This window comes from Labrus bergylta, chromosome 18 (genome assembly GCF_963930695.1).
Source record: "Labrus bergylta chromosome 18, fLabBer1.1, whole genome shotgun sequence".
Taxonomy (NCBI): Eukaryota; Metazoa; Chordata; class Actinopteri; order Labriformes; family Labridae; genus Labrus; species Labrus bergylta.
The window spans coordinates 18145961-18167197 of NC_089212.1; the positions used below are offsets into that span (position 1 = coordinate 18145961).

The following is a 21237-nucleotide window of genomic DNA, read 5'->3' on the forward strand; positions in this document are numbered from 1 at the left end:
AAATTAACGATGGCCTCATTCCACTATTCTCTAATCAGTGTCAGTCAGAGAATATTTTTACAGTACAGAAGTCTTGAAACTGGGTTACCTAAATAGAATGCAGCAATAGTCAATGTAATGAATCACACCTGTGCCTTTACACTTGTTATAGCCTAAGTATTCACTGATATCTGTTCAGTACGAATAAAGGTGACATTTAAAAAACTACATGGGATTTACAAGTGTAGGCATTTCAACAGAAAAATAACAGCAGCCAATTATCATATAGTAATGAAAGTCAGTAAAGTAGTTCTATGATGAATCACTATGAAGAGCTATCAAAAAAAGGAAGTTAAACTGTTGAGTGACAACATGTCAAAATTAGCACAAGGAAGTGACTAAACTAGCTATAAGGCACAACTTTATTACCCACCGACGGTTTTATTAGGCTACATTTATGCCTGTATCTTGTAGCCTATCAAATAAAGGTGAGTGCCTGTGAGCGACGCTATTTGAATTGAGGAGTGCAGCCCCATTAGCGTCAGATTAACACGAGGGGAAGTTGCTAAAACACTACACTACAAACTCAACCAGCTTAAATGCATCACAAAAGTAATAGCGCTTACGTAAGCAGGACCCTAAAAACGTAGCCTACGTTGCAAAAACAACTACCATTAAAATCACAAGCTGTATTTGACTCTTTATCTTACCACTTTGAGGGCTGCAGAGCATGATAACTTAACAGAGGAAGTGTCTCTGTGTGTGTGTGTGTGTGTGTGTGTGTGTGTGTGTGTTTGTGTCGCCTTGTTGCCATTGGTTACAGCGAAAATGAAACATTGTGGCGTGACGTGAAGTTTGTTGTAACCGCAAAAAGACGTCGCATAGAAATGGAAGAAGAGTGGCACGCTGGCTGCTGGCTGCACAAAATAAAGGAAGGGTCGCAATAATGTGTGGTCTAGTTCCTAATTTTTCGGGACAAAAGGGTTCATTCATTGGTTAAAGAGAGAGGAATTCCGGGTGTCCCGTCTGGGTTAGTTTATGGCACCCCGCTGTGACCTTAAAGGGACCTTTACAAGAGTTGTTATGTTTCTGTGATATTATGTAATGCAATATCCTTAAATGACAGAAATACATGATGCTGTAGTAGATGACAATTATAAAGAATGTGTGACATTCATTATAACATAGGCTACATAAATTATAAATGGTTAAAAGTTTTCAGAATGCTTGATTTATTAAGTAAGAAGTTTATGGTTGTCAGGTTGTGGGTAAATCCTCCATAAGCGTGTTTATGTGCTTTGCCTTTTTTTTTTTTTTTTACCAACTCTTAAATGATTTAGCAAGAGACCTCCAATGGATTAGGAACTGGCTGCATAGGCCTACCATCTGGACCACAATCCATTTGTTAGGTCATTAATAAAGCGTCACATGATCTCTTTCTGTGGCTACTTACAATTTTGAGAAGGTTTCTGATCAACTGTCGGGGGTTCCTCACTTTTTATGATTCGCAAAGAACTTATGCAACCTGTCATGCCAAATTTTGTGGATACAAAAATAGGCAGATACAGAAAGTGCAAAAGCTGTTGCCATAGTCAGACAACGCTGACTGGATAAATAATAAACAACATTCATTATGTGATACTTTCAGTGTGATTTCAGTGTGAGTCATAGAAGCATCAGCTCAATTCAGACCTCATGTTTTTAGATGACTGAAGGGATTTTGTTCTCTGTTCCTGTCAATAACCCTTACTAACCACCTGGTGTCTCTGTGGTCAAGATTAGGGAATGACTTATATAAAAAGAAAAATGCTAAATAAGTTTCAAGTCAATATATACAATTGACAAGTTTTACTTTAAACTACTTTACATACTTGTCTGTCTATATGTTCTGAACAAAACACTCTCTGGTTAAAAATAACAAAGATTACGGTCTACACCTGCTCCTTTTGTCTTGAAAGAGCATTTGGTATGAAATTACTTATTACTAAATAATGCTTTTTTTGAGTAGCTCTGGATGCATCAATGCTGTAGAATGCAAAATAAGTTTTTATTGTAAGTACTTTAGCACCACCTGCAGGACATTTTAAGACAAAGCGGTCAAAAGTTCAGGTCTTTAATAGTTCATCTGTGTGTATAGTAAATACCCTATTTTAATGCAGCTTTATGAAATTGTATAAAGTGGGAACAGTCGAATCTGAAAATGTATCAGCTTTGGAGCTGCAGAAGGCTGGTTTGTGGTCACGTCAGCCTGAAGACTGAGGTGAAGTGGGAACACTGTAACAATTGAAGGAAATCCCCACAGAGACTGGGAGTTTGACAGCCTGCAGACTCTCTGGTGGATGGTCAGATTTTATGGTTAAGCTTATCTAGAACCATTTCAAGATTATGGGAAACCTTGTCTTTGTTCAGATTTTCTTCTTTGAAATATTTGCAAATATGTGTTGTGTAGTTGCGAGAGAACATAAGAAACATGACTTTACTTAAGCCAATGGAGCCATTGTTAAAAAGTATTGATCTTGAGGAAGTGATGCAAAAGGAAACAACCCTGTTTCCCCAAGTTGTGTCCCACACAGATAAGCAATGCCCTCGCTAATTTTAAAACCAGAAAGGGAAGGAAGCATGACAGCAAAGTTTCCGCCATACAAAACACAGTAGAGGAGGGAAAAAGGCAGCGAGACTGTCTTGGAAAAGCTCAGTGTTCATCTGGGTGCTTGGTGTCACTGTGGAATATAACACCAGTTTATGGTGGAATTATGGCGCAAAATGAAACACATCCCATTTTGGAGATACTAAAATCCTTCAACCTAGGTGAGTGGATTATTATATTTTTACTTTTTTTTGTTCTTTGAGAAGATCTTGTGACTATTTTCCAAAGGTGCCATGTCAGAGTAGCATTTTCTTTCTAAAAAGTTGACTCAATAGTTCTTCTGAGGGAACAGCAAATTACTTTTTCATTGGAAAAGCTATTTCATCTGCGAAACTGGCTTTCTCATTATTTCTCATTACATATATCCCAGCATTTAAAACGTCAGCAAAATGTCTCAAAATAAAGCACTCGCTCACTTTAGTGCTCAGATGTATTAAATTAGAATGTAATTATTTACCATCCAGGCAATTCCGATCAGAGTGGTTTATATGCAACACATATTTGGAACTTATTTCCTGAGATCGACTCTCAGTTCAATTAAACCCGTTTTCTGGTTGCCTATTTAAATCCAGGGCTGCATATTTACATCCGTCTTTGCAGTCCTTTCTTTTCTCATTTTGCATGTTTTATTCCATTTTATCTTCCATTCTATCTGTTTTATAATCTGATTCCACAAAAATCCAAAACAATGTTTCGTGTTATTCTGTAAATGTGATCTTAGTTCCTATTTAAGACTTTTACAAAACGCTTATTATCATATTGTTGTGGAATGGTGCATATAAACTTGACTTAAGAGTTGCATCAAGAGAATCTCTGAATTTATGAAATATAAAAAAACAATGTGGTTTTTTTTTCAAGCATCGCACCCATGACAGGGTCAGTTTTTATCTATACACAATGATTCTTCATAGACAGTAAACCCCCACAGTGGTATGATGTAAGCTTTTTATATAACATTGTGTCTTGAATAGAGTTGAGCAGAAATACAAATCGATAGAAAGAACAAAACTCCCTTAAACACTTCTGGCACATACTGCACAGAAGAAGGTGTGCTTCTGAAATGTAAAAGCTCCTTGTGCTAAAACGGTTTTACTCCTTACTTGAAATGCTGCTCCAACAGGCATCTAGGGAAGCAATCCTCCTCATTTTCAGGACAATAAAATGCATCCTGTTCTGAGCTTATCATCATTTCCAACCATTATTTTTGATCCTTCACAATTTCCCCTTTTCTGACACACTGCATTGATTTTCCCCCCTCTTTCCAGGCGATATGATTCTCGCCTTTTGTTTGTCAGTGCTTGTGGGCCTGCTGCTGGGCGCTCTAGTCTACGTTCTGTTGACCTGGGCGTCAAGGCGGCAGGCCACTGCTAGGATCACCAGGCGCTCCAGAAAGAGATATTCACCATCAGAAAACCCCTCAGGTGGCCAGCTGGGTCTTTACAGGAGCACTTTTCTGAGTGTCTACAGGCAGCCATCTCTGGAGCCGGTGGGCCCTCTGGGGATTAAGCCTGGCATAGAGACGTCCACCTTTCGCCCAGTGACCAAGAGGAGCAGGGCAGGTCTGGAGGGGATGGGAGAGGACACTCAGATCAACATGTCTGATGACATGGCAGCATCAAACTCATCAGATTCAGCAGCCCTGGTGCCAAACAAGAGGCATTCCTTCTGGTTGGGTGGTAACGGACTTAAAGGATTCCTGCCCTCACAGACTCCCCCTCCTGCATACGACAGTGTCATCCACGCCTTTGAAGAGACATGCACTTGAATCTGTCGACATTAAATACCAAAAAAGTGAAAAAAGAAAACACTCTGGGATTGCACAAGACTCTGGCTTGGTTTTGCTCTTAAGAAAGTGACTGTTCTTGGTATAGCACATCTTTTCATGACACTTTTCAGTTTGAAAAGATGTTTCCTAACTGAATAAGAAGTGTCCACAGCCATTAAACTTCAGCCGCTTAGTATTAAGATATCTATCACGGATGCAACTAATGCTAATTTTACAATACATGCATATGAGTTTCTCATTCATCCATTAGTTTTTTCATCTATATATACGGTCACAAAATATTTAAATATGCCAATTGTCAGCTCTTCAGATATCTTATTTTGACCAAAACTATAACTAAAATACAATGTTATGATAGAGGTAAACAGCAAAACTTTATTTTGCATTGTTGCTTGAAAAATGCCTCTGAACAATCAATAGATTGTAAATATTAAGATCAATACTAGCCTTTATTGTAGTGCAAATATGGGTTAGTATTTTGTAACCATTGCTAGGCATGATATGATGTACAGAGATGAACACTGAACACTGCGTGATTTATTTTATTTTCTCATATAACAATAAAGACTATTGATGATTTTAGATAGGTGCTCGTCCTTTTCTGGTTGCATGGTTCATTACAAAACTATTTTATTTCTTCATAATGACTCTCCCAGTGTCATCACAGGTCAATCCTGTGAAATAGAGGACAGTTGTTGCGAAATCAAATGTAATTATATAGACAAAATGTCACACCAGAATGTCCATTTAACTTGCATTAAAAAAGATGGGGTGCGCCTTGTGGAGTTGCCATTATGATAGAAACCCCCATTTTAGGCTCAGCAAAAATCTAATAGTTGTTACAGTAGCGTGTAGACCAGACTCCATATCAGAATGTATACAATATATTTTGTACCGTACAAAGTTACCTTAAGCGATCCTTAATTTTTTTTTATATATATTTGCTGGTGGTTCTTTTTTTTAACTAGACTTAAAGTTCGGGGTGTAATTTCCGTACTATCTGTCTCATGGCAACCTATTTAAAGCCACAACCTCAAAGTGCGCTAGAAGAGAAGCGCCTGGCAACACGACCGCACAGTGCGCCGACTGTCTCCGGAAAAAGACGTTGTTCCAGCGGGTCCAGGTTCGTTAAAACTGCATAATGTGTGTCCACATAACCTCTTTGGTGATAGCACCTCTTTATTTTACAAAGACAGCTCTTTTGGTCTCTTTCGCATTGTCTCAGACAGACTGCTGCATGCGGTCATATGGGCTACAAGGCGCCTTTGAATGAGACATTTAATTGATGTAATGTAGAGTTAGTGGGAGTCATTTACAGAGGAGATGGTCGGTCTTAGTCTTCGACTTTAATGGATGCTTTTAATACAGATTTTTTTTTGGTGGAAAAAAAGCGAACCTGCTGTTTTTTTAAATGCGGTTTGATAGAAATGTTAGTATTTTATTCTTATGATCTGCATTAGAATTGGTTTATTCCTGAGGAATTTGGCATTCAGGAGTTCATATCGTTGCCTGGCTGCTCTGCTGTTTGACGTAAAATATAAAAAAGAACGGACAGTATCAGTACCCATGGAGACTGCGAGTGCCCTGATCTCCAATGCAGTGTTGCTGTTGCATAGAGACTGAGAAAAACTGAATTTCAAGGTTGATGCACTGCATGACAAACGCGGCTATTTTAAGACAGATAATGCTTTACCTGTCTCTCTCTCTCTCTCTCTATCTTCTAACCGGTATGTTTAAGAAGCCTGACGCTGTCTTTTTGTCATCTCTTGTCATCTTTATTGCTGAAGGATCATTACACAACTCAACAGAGCCACATCAGGAGGACATGGGGTGGGACACTGTCACCAGAGAGGATTCAAATCGTCTCATGGCTAACTCTGAAGTGCAGAGCTGTTTGATTTGAATGAACCTAGAGCTGGACAACATCTGGCTGTATGATGCATTTTACCTCTCCATAAATTTTTATTGCAAGTATCAAGAGCAGAGCAGCCATTACCCGTCAGTGCATCACCTGAATTGAATTATGGACACCTTTAATGGAGGAATTTTAACTCAACATGCCCAGGAACTATGAGGTATGTCTTTACATTTTTTTTTTTAGGTTACTTGGCATGTTTTATTATATTATGACATATTGTGCAATCTACTGCCAAGTGGGGCAGTCGGTGTAAAGTCAGAATGTTTAGCCAATTATTATTATTCAGATCCACAGAACTTGTCTTCGTACAATACATCCCAAAGTATCTAAAGATAAGAATTCAGTTTTAGTGAAATGTGTTGCATGTGAGAGTAATACAGTTTTGCAGCCAAAAATATGTAGTCTTTTGTTTGACTATTGTGTTGGTGTAAATGAAACGTACTTGTAGTGAAGAGATATAACAATAAGATGGGGAACATGCAATAGTGCCAACTGTGAAGGTAGTCAAGGGAAAATTAAATGGTGAATCTGTATGTAAAAGATTTAAAGACTATGATGTGTAAGTAGATACGCTGACTGATATAGAATTATGAGACTAATAGCTACAAGACTGAGGGGTAAATACAATTAAGAGATTTCCTGTATATTATTTTCTTGGAGCTGGAATGAAACTTGACCTCCAAGGTCCTCATAAGGCTGCTTTCACGCCTCTAAACGAACTATTTCTTAATCTTACTAATCATTTTTCATTCCTGCATTGTTGGTTCTTTAAAAATAATTCATATTAGGATACACGCCTATACCAATATGAAAGGATATATCAGGCCCATATTGGCCTGGAGTAACAGTGTGCCAGGTGTCTTTTTCATACTTTGAAACAGACATTGTCACTCCAGTGTCAGTAGACAGAAGGTGGATAAATAAGAGTATTTCAAAAGACCTTTAAATGCAGCAAACAGTCTGTATCGGGTCAAATCTACCCAAAGATAGGATATGAATGATATCATGCATCTGTAGAAACAAAAGCTAGACTTCACTATTAATGATCTCACCTTAAGACGATCCTAGAGCTGCTCTATAAACAGTGAATAATCGAACAACATAGAGCACTATGGGCAGCAGCCATCGTGATTGTACTGTCATAAGGACATCTTTAGTGATTCACTGCTGTAGGCTGGGTTTGCTCATTTCTCTGGGTGGAATATTTTAAACATAGAGCATGCAAGCCCCCTTTTTTTTAGTCTATATTTTCCTTCCTGTGAGCAAGCTCAACAAGATGTCATCCATTATAGGTATAGACTAGAGATGAAGCAATACATTGATCTTAATGAATCAAAAATGGAAAGTGAGATTATCTTCTTCAAACTATGTTGTATGTTGAAATAATGGCACATTGAGGAGCTGGGCTTAGTCAGTGTAACAGCTCTGTTTCAATTGTGTTAAGTGAGCAAATCATTCCATCTTAAATCCATAAACCCCTAAATTGGAAAATATCTAAATAGCACTTAGAAGACTTCATCAGATAAAACAAACACACTCATTATGCACAAAGTGATATTATATCACATGATGATTTAACTTCTGCTCAAACCCCTACTTTGTATTTTCATTTGTTTGTAGTTTTTTTTTGTAGTGTGATAACCTATAACCTGTAGGCAGCAAAATATAGACATAATAAATTGTCACTTCTTCATTTATGGCGCAAAATCCCAACACAAGATCCATTTAGTAGCTCAACAGCATGTTTAACTTCACTTTTAATTAACACTCGTAATTATAAGGTCAATAAAGTTGGAGACCGCAGCTTGAACTTGCCTCTTTTCTCTGCTTCACCCAGCAGCCTGGTCACTCAGTAGGGATGTTGGCCGCCGTGGAACATGGTCCCATCCTCTGCAGCGACTCCAACATCCTCTGCCTCTCATGGAAAGGCCGGGTACCCAAGAGTGAAAAGGACAAGCCGGTGTGCCGGAGACGGTACTATGAAGAGGGCTGGCTCGCCACAGGGAACGGGAGAGGAGTCGTTGGCGTGACGTTCACATCGAGTCACTGCAGGAGGGACAGAACTACACCTCAGAGGATCAATTTCAACCTGAGAGGACACAACAGCGAGGTATGGCCTGAAAATGAACTTCATTCTGCTTAGCTTATAGATGTGTGTTAAAAGAGGGCAAAAACACATAAACTCAGCTATTAGGATATTCCTTTGTTTTCATTTGTCTCTAGTTTCTATTGAATTCCCAGTCATCCTCTAAACACAAGTGTTTACTGTCTTTAATTTGGCATAAGTTGAGATAAAACTTAAATAACCTCCATGGAGACATTTAATTGTAATAGCAGCACAGATTGTAACTATAAAAAAAAGTTTTGGAACAAGGAAATGAGGGTAAATATAGACTAGAGTTCCGTTGTCTGTAGTATAAATCTGGTGAAATAAAATATGTTTAAATAAAAGAAACAATTTTAAGGAATATGTAGACAAATAAAAATGTATTCACTGTAATAATACATTAAATTTGCATCCTTCGTAAATGTTTTGCTCCCTAAATTCATCCAATTAGCAGATTTAACTATCAATGTTGTAGCTTTATGTCCTCTGCAGGCAGACTTTAGCTCCAGCTGCTATGAGCTTTGAAACCACTTTCAGCCTAAAATGTTTTTTTTTAGCATTGTTTCCATTCTGCTGTAAATTAATCATGAAAGATGACAAAAGCGGAAAGCCACCTGTGTTTGAAAAAAATATGTGTTTGTGCTTTTTCAGGTTGTCTTGGTGCGGTGGAATGAACCATTTCAGAAGCTGGCCACCTGTGATATGGAGGGAGGTATTTTTGTGTGGATCCAGTATGAAGGAAGATGGTCTGTAGAGTTGGTGAACGACAGAGGAGCACAGGTACCGCAAAGACACAGTTCACAAATAATTTATAACCCTGTATAAATACTGTGTATACTAAAATGTTTCATGTTTTGGATGACAGAAAAATACCTCAGAGAAGTATTTTGATGGCTTTGTAAGGGAGGGAATAGCAGGGTAACTCACGATACGGTACAATATTGTCTCAACCCCAACGTGTCTTGCATACACAAATGTCTTGAAGGTGGACATTTCTCTCCTTCAGGTGAGTGACTTCACTTGGTCACATGATGGCACTCAGGCCCTCATCGCCTACAGGGATGGATTTGTGTTGGTTGGCTCGGTCAGCGGGCAAAGACACTGGTCCTCCGAGATCAACCTGGAGAGTCAGATCACCTGTGGCATCTGGACACCTGATGATCAGCAGGTACCTTTTTTCTCTGTCATGATACATAAAAATGGATCTTTCACAAGAAAATGACATCCACAATGATTGTTTAAATGCTATATTAGAAAACAAGATCATACGACTTATATAATAGCTTTAACTGTAGTACTCCCAAGGATTGAATGCTCCAGAGATTTTTCATGTATTTAAGTTTAATGTCTTACGCTCCCTCAGGTCCTGTTTGGTACAGCAGACGGTCAGGTGATAGTGATGGACTGTCACGGACGAATGCTCGCCCATGTTCTGTTACACGAGTCCGATGGGATCGTGAGCATGTCCTGGAACTGCCCTGATTTCCTGGTGGAGGACAGCACCGAGAGCGACACGGACTCAGACGACAATATTCTGCCCTTAGGTACAAACAAGTTACATCACTGCGGATATGACAGCTTGCTACCTTGTTTTGTCTGCGGGAAGCTGGTTTACTTACTCTTCTTTGTTCCTTGAAGTGCGGAGAGTCAAGCCTTTGTTGACGGTCACCTTCTTATCTGGAGATATCAGCTTAATGAACAACTATGACGACCTCTCTCCTGCTGTAATCCGCTCAGGGCTAAAAGGTAGAAATCAACATGTTTCATAGTGACATTTGCATGTATACTCGTGATTTCTCTCAAGGTTTTTTGGTGTACCTTCCCCCTGCAGATGTTGAGGCCCAGTGGTGCTCTCAGGGAGACCTCCTGGCTGTGGCCGGCATGGAGAGACACGGGCTTCCCACTGACTCTGCTTGTGCATCCATCATGAGGAACGCCCTTGTCAAGTTCTACAATGTCCAAGGAGAACACATATACACTTTGGAAACACCGGCACAGGTTAGTCCTGAATTAACTGAGGGATACAATGACTGCTTTGCTATGCTAGATGTAGTAAAGGTGCATGCCACACAAATGGGGCATGTGCACCCTTGTTCTTGTGAGGTTGTCAGCTGGGTTTGCAGTACTTAACATGGAACTAACAAAACTCAGTTTTCATGTGTAGAGGACTGAATAAGTAAGAAGAAGTTAAATGTCACCTCTGTGTCCTCAATGAAACAGATACAATAAAGCAGCAAGCATACACTAAGTTGCTGTACCTAAATTGAAATCAAATAGTGCAAATTTCATGTAAAACAAATGGTGTTTATCATAGAGGTACTACCCCTCTTATGAGTAGGGGTTGCTACGGCTGCCAGAGCCATGTCCTTTCATCAAAGCTCGAGATATGAACAACTTTACCATCCTATAAGTCTTTTTGAAAAGTTGACCAAGTTTGAGGTGGATGGGATGAAGCACCTAGGAGAAGAATGCTCCAGTATGTCCATTGGAATTGCCAAAGGTATCCTCAAATATTCAGATTAGGTTCAAAATGGCTGACTTCCTGTTGTGTTAAAAAGCGGCTCCAAGTGTCTCTTTTTGTTTTTGGTTCTATAAATTTCTCTTGTTGAAGTCCACCAAGTTGGACCACAAGGCAATGAGGAGTCAAACTAGCAGTCTTCCTTTGGGAAACCTTATCAATCAATCCCTATCAATCTTCTTTTGAATTTGCCGTTCTCAAGATCCTTAACAAAAAGAGGTCTACACGGTACTCTTTGTAATTTACAGAGATCAAACACCATGAGCTCAGCCCTTCTCAACATTTAGCAATGTAACAGTGGCAAGGAAAAACTTCCCTATGACAGTCAGAAACCTGGAGCAGAACCAGACTCACGTTCAGCCGTCTATTGCAGACTGTGTTGGACTTGCAAACCTCAATAATAAGTTGCATTAATTGTAAATGAAAACGTGTTTTAAATTAATAAGATTACAGAATATAGAGGTTACAGATATTGTTCATTATCTTCAGTATTACTCAGCCTTGGAACAGCTTTAACAATGTCAGTGTAAGAGAATTGGTTTCCATGAGTCATCTCTACTTAAAATATACTTTTAATACTGAAGGAATAATGATGTGAAGAGTTGTCCCTCAGGTTGATGAGTTTGTCTCTGATGGGTGACGACCTTTATCACCACAGTTTAATTACAAAACATGTATAGATTTATGTGAAATTAGAACTATATGAATAGCAACACAAAGAATTTGATTCAATCAATCATTTGTAATAGCGCCACTTAATAACAAATATTATCGAAAGACACTTTACAAAAAGAGAAGAACCAGACTTGTGTTGAACAGCCATCTGCTGTGAGTGTGTTGGGCTTTTAGAAAAAGAGATGGAAAGAGATAAAGAGAGAAACAACAACTCAACCAAAGCTAATAGAGACTTACTGCTACCATGCCAATAATAATAATTACATCTCAACAAGTTACTGAAAGTACACTGTCAAATAATAATGACAGACATGGCAATAATATAATGAACCTCAGTGTATGTCTAGTAGATATTGCTTGAGGCAACACAGTGAGATGCAGAATTGTCTCTTAAAGTTCAAAAGTCTATGTAAGCAGTCTGTCTTTGTTTTACAAGAGAGTGCGCTCAAGTTTTACAGCCGGTGAATGTGAAAGGCTGATAACTATAAGAATACTAGTGTGAAGATTTGTTTTTCAGAGACCCATTACCACCATCTGTTGGGGTCACAGAGACTCTCGCCTGTTCCTTGCTTGTGGACCAGCACTGTATGTGGTGCGTGTGGAACACAGGGTGGCCAGCCTCCAACTTTTATGCCAGCAGGGCATCGCCAGCGCTCTGCGTGAGGAGAAAGATGTGGGGAAACTGAACATGCCCTCCCTGCTCTGCTCCTATGTCACAACTGCCTTCATACCCACTATCAAGGTAAACTGAACCCTGATGAATTGTTGTGCAGTAACTAAAATGCTATTTTTTTCCCATAGCTATAACTATTTTCACTTTTTTCTTTAATTTGGTGCTTGTTGTTGTCATATGACAACTTACTTGAAATAATTTCTCCTTCATTGCTCAAACACAGTAGATGTTAGTGGTAGCCATAATATTTACTACGGCAGTAGATTGTACTGTTTTGGAGAAGAACAAACTCTTTGATGTTTTGGGGGGCTTATATTTATAGAATCTGATCAGTGCACTGAATGGTGCATTGGCTGATGTATTAGAGGCATTACTGATATAATATTTGTATAAAAACAACTCTAGCTTCTTACTTTCTTTCACTTGCTTGCACTGTTAAAATGTAAAAGTGCTGACTGAGACATGTTTTCATTTGGGTGTCCAGCAATCCAACAGCCTTTTCCTCTCTTTGTTCTAGCCCCCCATCCCCGACCCCAACAACATCCGTGACTTTGTCAGCTATCCCACAGCTGGGAACGAGCGGCTCCACTGCACCATGAAGCGAGCAGAGGACAGCCCTGAGGCAGGCGGGCCCTGTTACACACTCTACCTTGAATATTTAGGAGGACTGGTGCCTATCCTCAAAGGAAGGCGCATCAGTAAACTCCGACCTGAGTTTGTCATAATGGATCCCAAAACAGACAGCAAAACAGGTGGGTTAACTCAACTTAAAGTTATAGGAACATCTTAATCTGGTTTTATTAATCTTTACTCACACAGATCTGTAAAAATGACAAATTGTGGTTCAATGGGGAGTTATGCAACATTACCAGAACTGATTCCTGGCAATAACAACAACAGAGGGGTGCCAAGAGATGACTGAATTATAAACACAGGGATACAACTTGGAAAATACATTTTTCATTAAACGGTTTAATGAACTGTAGACAGCGCTAGGGTAGCTGTTTTTATCTGATTGCATTATCTGATTTTCTAGTCTAAGACGATCAGTTACAAGCTGTAGCCTTCTACTTAACAGAAATATGGAATAGTCAGTTTCACTAATGGCAAGAAAGCCACTAAGAGCATTTCCATTATTGATTTCTAAAAGAGATGAGGTGTATTTTGACCTTTTTATATACTGATACAGCATGGAGCTGTTGAAAAGAGTACTGTAGCATGTCCATGCTTCCACCATTGGACAAATCAAAAACTACAGTAGTAGGCTTGAGAGACCACTAATAGAAGTGGACCTGCCCAAAAGGAATCTTATTCCCTGTTGTGTTGAAATGAAATCGGTGCCTGGCACATCTGTTTAAAATAATATGAAATGTTATAATAACTTATTCATGCAGTGTGCTCACCATTCCCCTTGAGTAAGAACAAGGACAGACTATGGTGATTCTCTGATGTAACATGGTCTGAGGCTTTATACAGGAATAGCCTGCAACACACTCAGGCTTGTACTGGTGTTGCATTTAGCTCGTGGTCTTCCCATTTAAAAAAATTGGTAATATGCATGAGGGCTCACCTTTTCTGTTTTGTGTTTCATAGAGGAGGTCTGCGTGAATCCCATGATTTCATACACTGACAGCTGTAACTGCTCTGACTCCAGTGACATTGAATTGAGCGATGAGTGGGTCGGGAAGAAGTCACCAAAGTTATCCCGAGGAAACAGGTCAACCAGTTTCAACATGTCAGAATCTTTTTATATAAAACAGTACATTTCTTTCAACGCACTTCGCATCCCAAAACCAAAGAGCATGAGCAGATAGCTCTGCAGCATTTGTTTTAACCTTGTTTATTAAGTGCTTGACCAAAAAACAAAAAAGTTTCCAGTCTGAAGATAATAAAAACCATTGACCTTTTTTTATTTTAAAGGATGAACATGGAGTTGAGAAAATCTCCCAAACTGTCACGCACCAATCAGGAAGGCCAGAGGTCACCACGGTTACCAATGAAAAAGCCTCCAGTTCGGTCTCCCAGTCTGACACGTCGAGAGTTTTCTATGGATGGGATCACAGAGGTATGATAAGCAAGAAAGTCTGCTCAAAATTTAAAATGCAGTATCAGTTTTGAGATATAAATACCAAAACAAACAAAACCCAGGTTATATTTTTTGTATATACTGTTTTTTGCATTGCTTCCTGATATATCATGTAATTTCTACTCAGGTCAATGAGTAGAGATGCATTTTCTTGATCAAATACACTAAATATCTGTAAAGTTATTAGCCCTTATTCCAAAATAGACAATACTCCTAAGATGTAAAAACACAATTGACATGCATGTTCCAAATGTTCTGTAAACATACTCAAAAATCATGCTTAGACCTAAATAATAATGAGATATGCCCTGCTGCGTTTCTGAAAATTCCACATTCAGAACAAGGCCTAGCTCTGAAAAATGAAAATGAAAATGGAATACTGTTTGCATTCCTATTATCTTTTATTGTCATGATTGTAATAAAGAAAGGACAACACACTTGACAAAGGTTCAGAGGGGCCGAAACAATGTGATTTTTTTCTATTAAATTGCTGATGCATAGCAAGAGTGTGCAGGATTTTTTCTTTTTAGGTGACAGTTTGTTGTCCTGTACACCAACTTTATGAGATCGTTGGATGTGCGAACACCTCCTTAAACACTTTGTGATAAAAAAGGAAAAAGTGTTTACTTATTCAGTAAATAACTCTGATTACTTCCTTTTAATCCTGTCTCCTATCTCTTTCTATCCAAAGCACAACTACCTAGCTCAAGTCACATCCAACATCTGGGGGACAAAATTCAAAATAGTTGGACTTGCAACTTTTCTCCCTGCCAATCTAGGTGCAGGTAAATGTATACAAAAACAAAAGAACGAAACAATCCGTCTACACATTTCAGACTGACCAGTCTTATGAATGTAACAGTCATCATGGTATTCTTCTATCTTTCAGTTATTTACAAGACCAGTTTGCTTCATCTGCAACCGAGACAGATGACAATCTACCTTCCAGAAGTGAGGAAGATTTCTCATGACTTTATGAGCCTGCCCGTTTTCAACCCCAATGTGTTCAGTGAAGATGAGGATGACTTACCAGGTATGAATAAATTAAAGGAGAATATTTTTTTAGTTCAGATGCTTGTGAATATATTGAGACAATGATGTAATTAAATTATGTTTAATGCTCCGGACTCTTACACAGTTCTCCTCTGTGTTTTTATAAAGTGATGGGTCCATCTGGAGTGTCTGGAGACAATCCCCCCTGCACAGTCAACATTCCCATTGCTCCCATCCACAGCCCGGCTCAGGCTATGTCTCCAACTCAGAGTATTGGCCTGGTTCAGTCTCTTCTGGCAAATCAGAATATTCAGCTTGATGTCCTGACAAACCCTACAGCCACTGCAGCCGCTGCAGCAGCGGTGGCGGCAGCTTCAGTTCCTGTTACTGATCACGGGCAGGATGCAGTTGCGTCACCATATCCCGTGCCAGCTAGATACTCAAATCCCGGTCAGGTGATCTTCAATGGGCTGGAGATGGGTCCTCTTCTTCCTGGTACTCTTCCTCCTCCGCCTCCTCCTCACCATCTTCCCCCGCAGCCTCACTCGCAGCGGTCTCACTCACAGCCGCCCCGCCAACCGCCGCCCAAGCAGTCCCAGCAAATGCAGATGCAGCAGCAGCAGCAAAAAATGCATCATCATCAACAACAGCAGCAGCAGCAACACCTTCACCAGGCCCAAACTCAGCAGCAACAGCTACAGCAGCAACATCAACAGCTACAGCAACTGCACCACCAGCAGGTGCTACTTCAACAGCAGCAACAACAACACCAACAACTCCAGGTTCAGCAACACCAACAAATGCAAACAAATGGACAGCCAGTGACACCGCAACAACTTCATCACCAACAGCAAATCCAACAGCAGCAGCAACAGATGCAGCTGCAGCACGAACAGATGCAACAGCAGCAGCAGCAGATGCAACAGCAGCAGCAGCAAATCCGGCAGCAGATCCTGGAGATGAGGCAACAGCAGCAGCAGCTTCAGCAGCAGCACCAGCAGATCCAGCAGCAACATCAACAGATGCAGAGGCAGCACCAACAAATGCAGCAGCAACTGAAGATGCAGATGTCGTTGCCACCTCCTCCAACCGGGTATCCAACCATTTCTTTACAACAGATTCATATTCTGCCTCAGATTCTTCCTCCGACCTCTGAGTCTGGGCTGAACAGAGCAGAGCACGTACACACTCTTAAGCCAAGTCTGCCAAGGACTTTACCCCCCTTCACTGACCCTGATATATCTATTGAGATGCAGATGAGGAAGGTTAATCCTCCTCCTCCATATCCGGGCACCGTGGTGTCTGCCGCAGCAGCCACAGTCGTCACTACGCCTCAAACTCTTGTCACAAACTGTGACAGCCCAAGTGTCCTGGCACCAGACCCCTGCCTGAAGAAGGATGAATTTTTGCTTCACCCTGTCACTCTACAGTACCCTACACCTCTGGGGTATGAAAGGATCACAACCTTTGACAGCAGTGGCAATGTGGAAGAAGTTTGTCGGCCTCGAAGGCGCCTCGTTCGCAACCAGAATGCGTACGCTGTCCACGGCTCTGCCACTCTGAAAGTCACGTCCTCTGAGACTAAAAAGATTCAGCTTCCTTACAGCTCAGCGACATTGAGTCGTCTCTCTGTCCCTCGATACTCCATACCAAGCGGAGACCCACCTCCTTACCCAGATCCAGCCAATCAAGTAACTGCCACGCTTCCTCCTCCCCAGAGAATCGACAGCAGTCTGATTCATGCTACTATGCGCCGTGACCGCAGGGACGTAGGGCTTAAAGTGCCACAGATGATGGAAAGCTCAAGAACCCTTCCCACCAAGGCGAAAATAAATAGCGCACTAGCACTTAGCTACCAGCAGAGGTTGCCAACTGCTTTGTACACATGCACACAGTGCAGCAGTAACAGCAGCAGCACCAGTGTCAGTGTTAGTGGAGGTGGAACTACAAGCAGTGGCATCGCAGGTGGCACAGTGGTGAGGCAAGACTTCCCACCAGGGAAAGGAGCACATCACAGTACCATCATTGTGCACTCCAAAGGAACTTCACCCCTGGCCTCTCAGTCCTCTTACAGTCTGCTGGGTGCTGTTGATAACAGCAGAGACAGAACAGTGTATGTTAACTCTGCCTTTACTGAAGACGAGACCTTAAATCAGCAGTGTCACCTTGAGAAATCTGTACGCCAACTTACTCTCGGTGATGTCAATCTGACACTCAAACGGCCTCCGCCTTACCAGTGGGATCCCTCCACAGCTGAGGAGTTCTGGCTCACTCCCGAGCAAACAATGTTAGGCCCTCCACCAGGACCTCATAAAGCTCCTCCACTCATCATCAGCCAAACTCAGCACTTAGACATGAGCCGGCTGCCGTTTGTCCTCACCACTAAACCTCAAACCAGTCCGAGCACGAGTACCCTTACTTTCCCATCAGGGTACCAGATATCCCTCTCGCCATTCCCTCCGGGTGTAGCTCATAGTGGTCCTCCACTCCAGACCTTACAGAATCCTCCACCCCAATGCAATCCCAATGAAGTAGTTGGTTCAGGCCCTTTTGGCCAACAGGATTCAAACTTGGTTCTGCCGCCAGGATATCCTTCAAATCTGGCTAACCTGGCCTGTTGTCCTCTCCCTCCGATGTATCCAGGAGCCAGCTCATGTGCTGGACTCCAGCTGCACCCTGTCAACCTTCATCCCTGGAACCCCTACCCCTGCCCGCCTCCCATGCAAGACCCCCCAGCACCCCCCCTCCCCACGAAAACCCATCAGATTCTAGAGAAGCCGATTATCTCCCCTCCACCTCCTACTGCACCACCACCACCACCCCCTCTCCCCCCTCCTCCTCCACCTACTGAGCTACCACCGTCCAAAATTGCCACAGAGGATCAAGCAGAGTCCGCCAACAACTTTCCAGAACCATCTTCCCTGAACGAAAGCCCCGTGCAGCAGGAGTCAGAGCGCTTCAACAAGAAGAGCCGCAAAAGACTCGACAGCCGAGCCGAGGAGGCCAACATGTCCAATGTCTCTGAAGGCAAATCAAGAAAGGAAGGCCGGGCACTCTCTGACTTCAACACTCTCATTTCCAGCCCGAGGCTTGGCAGCAGAGAGAAGAAGAAGCCAAAGGGCCAGAGAGAGCAGCTCAATAAAACCAAGAAGATGAACAGGACCACAAATGAGTTCCAAGATAGCTCAGAGAGTGAACCAGAGTTGTTTATTAGTGGCGACGAGCTCATGAACCAGAACCAGAGTAGTAAGAAGAGCTGGAAGAACAAGCGTAGTATGCGCATGGCAAGTGAGCTGGAGGAGATAAAGTGCCGCAAGGCAAATGAAAGAGAGGACCGCAGTTTGGGAAGCCAAGGGTTTGTCTATGTGATGGCCAACAAACAACCACTGTGGAACGAAGCCACACAGGTCTACCAGCTGGATTTTGGAGGACGAGTGACACAGGAGTCAGCAAAGAATTTTCAAATTGAGCTGGATGGTAGACAGGTAATCTGAAAAAAAGCACTTGAATACTTGAAATTAATAAAGAATATTTTAAAACAACTATTTTATTCAAATGTTTGAAGTAAAAATGCCTAATATCCATTAGTTTCACCTTTTTGAGATTTGGTGTGATTCTCCTATTTTACATTTATTTTAAATATATTTTATTTTGGTACTAACAGTCAGAAAAGACAATCTCATCTTGGGCTCTTGGAGAGTGCAGTGTGCATTTTCCACAATTTGTTGTCATTAAAAACAAAAGAATAACAGCAGTGTAATAAAAAATATATAGTCTGGCAATTCTCAGACACTCAAAATATGTTCACGTTAGTTGGTACATTCTGTCTGAAATGTGTTTTTTTTTTTCGTCTCTTTTAGGTGATGCAGTTTGGGCGAATAGATGGGAATGCCTATATCTTGGATTTCCAATATCCGTTCTCAGCAGTGCAGGCGTTTGCTGTTGCCCTGGCCAATGTGACTCAAAGGCTGAAGTGAAAAGGTCATTTTGTGTTCTTGTAGACATATAGAATGGAAACCACAATGGTCTTGACCATGAGGGTCCACAGTGGTATTATACCCCAGTGTGTCAGGCGATAGATGGGGCAATGTCAGTGACCTGGTGGTTCTTTTTTTTAAAAAGAATAATGTACAAGATGGTCTTGCCAATGCAGACTATTTGCTGATCATTTACAATCAGTGTGTTGAAGACGAAGGGGGTCTTGGACAGTGGTCTTGGACAGTGGTCTTTGAGGCTTACAAGTCCATCATTTCAAGTTAATACAGTATAATGAATGTATTTAAGCTCATTTTAAGTAGTGTTCAAATGTTATTTAGTGAGGTCAAAAAAAAAAGTCAGCCTGAACAAGAGTTAGACAAAGTAAATGTTGGAATAGAGTTAAAAAGCTGTCGGAAAGTTAATACCACATTTGGTGCCAAAGACATCTGCCCTTTCTTGAAATGATGGCTCATTAAGTATATTTAAAATAAGTACATTACATTACAGTATTTCATATGTAAGAGATTGGGTATTTTGAGATATGGTGGCTTTCATGAAGCCATGCCATCTCTGATACAACACTGCACAATTTGATTCAATTATACATGATTAAAAACTAAAATAAAAAGGTTGTGGTATCCATACCAATATTTTCTCAATACCTTTTTTGAATCTTTATTGTTCAACATCAATTGTACAACATTTGTTAGGCAGCCATTACATTTTTAGTCTGTTATGATTTGCAAATGCCCCCTACTTTGTGTTCAAGTGACTGAACATGCAATAGAAGAATATATTGATTCTGTAACTGTGACGTTAACGGTTCAGTACAGTTTATCATAGTATGTATATTTTCTATTCATGACACTTCTATGAAGTGATGCAATGATCATTGTATGTCATATAAGTTTGGCCACAGTACTGCAAAACATAATTCAGTCAGACTTAGTTATGATGTGAATTTACATTTTTCTTTTAGTCCCCAAACTCCCTTCTACAACATGTCAGTAATTATTAACAGCAAATGTATGTGTGCCAAACAGAACCGAATAGCCAAATACATCTGGCTAAAATTAAGTATGTGGGGAAGTTGATAGAAAGTGCTCGAAAATTTAGCATTGACACTAAGATCCATTCGGTGAATCTCAAACTCAGTTGGCTCTGTGTTGTTATCTTTGGGTGTTTATGATGCTACTACATCAGTAGTTTGCCTTGTTGGAAGTCAGTGCTGCTTTAGATAGATAGAGCTTGTGTGCAGTAATGCTACCTACATAGAACTGATGTTGAAATTGCAAAACAAAATACAAAGCTGCTTGCACTGTGTTTTTAGAAAATACATTAACATTACTATATGCTTAGAAAAATGTGCTTATGTGTTGCTGATTTCAGTAGTTTTGTACTTCACCTTTGCTTTAACATTGTACCAAGAGTTTTTTGATGTTACAAAAAAAATAGAAAGAGAAAAATAAACTTGCAAAGGTATTGAAAACAGAAAAATCATAAAATGATAGAATGAATGAGGTCATTTCAGATTTGGTGCTAATGTATAAAGAAAATAATATGGAAATGAAAAGTATATCAAAAAGTATTTTGAAAGACTACAGGAAATGAAGCGCTGAGATTTATATTTAAGGACTTTCATTTAATGCAGTTAAAAGACCCCAGCAAATCTGTGTGTCAGCTATTATTAATACTGCTTAATCAATAGATGGTTGCTTGATTTTCTTTTTCTCTCTTATTTTACAAAGGAAACAAATGTGTTATGACCATAGGTTTATATTGGACCTATAGGCTGGCGGGAGTGCAATTAATATGTAATAAAAAGATTGTTCCAACTGTTTTTGATGTTATGTCTTATTTCAAGTTTTTTTACTCGC

General features: G+C 40.4%; 2 protein-coding genes across 6 annotated transcripts; both read left to right on the forward strand.

Annotated features, from left to right (window-relative positions):
* Positions 1-2608: 2608 nt before the first annotated feature.
* On the forward strand, positions 2609-4961 carry myct1b (myc target 1b). The gene is made up of 2 exons (XM_020627756.3): positions 2609-2787; positions 3892-4961. Exons 1-2 carry the CDS (start codon positions 2733-2735, stop codon positions 4389-4391), a joined length of 555 nt encoding a protein of 184 aa, XP_020483412.2. The 5' UTR covers positions 2609-2732; the 3' UTR covers positions 4392-4961.
* Positions 4962-5437: 476 nt separating this feature from the next.
* tulp4b (TUB like protein 4b) lies at positions 5438-21200 on the forward strand. 5 transcript variants are annotated; one of them, XM_065966150.1, is made up of 16 exons: positions 5438-5535; positions 6200-6487; positions 8168-8440; positions 9089-9217; positions 9444-9605; positions 9801-9981; positions 10076-10183; positions 10269-10435; positions 12148-12372; positions 12821-13055; positions 13897-14038; positions 14224-14368; positions 15081-15174; positions 15279-15422; positions 15551-18867; positions 19243-21200. In XM_065966150.1, exons 2-16 carry the CDS (start codon positions 6470-6472, stop codon positions 19357-19359), a joined length of 5457 nt encoding a protein of 1818 aa, XP_065822222.1. In that variant the 5' UTR covers positions 5438-5535; positions 6200-6469; the 3' UTR covers positions 19360-21200. The 5 variants fall into 5 exon arrangements, with proteins under 5 accessions (XP_065822222.1, XP_065822224.1, XP_065822223.1 ...); XM_065966152.1 differs by having other exon boundaries at positions 15081-15168; XM_065966151.1 differs by having other exon boundaries at positions 8171-8440.
* Positions 21201-21237: the final 37 nt, after the last annotated feature.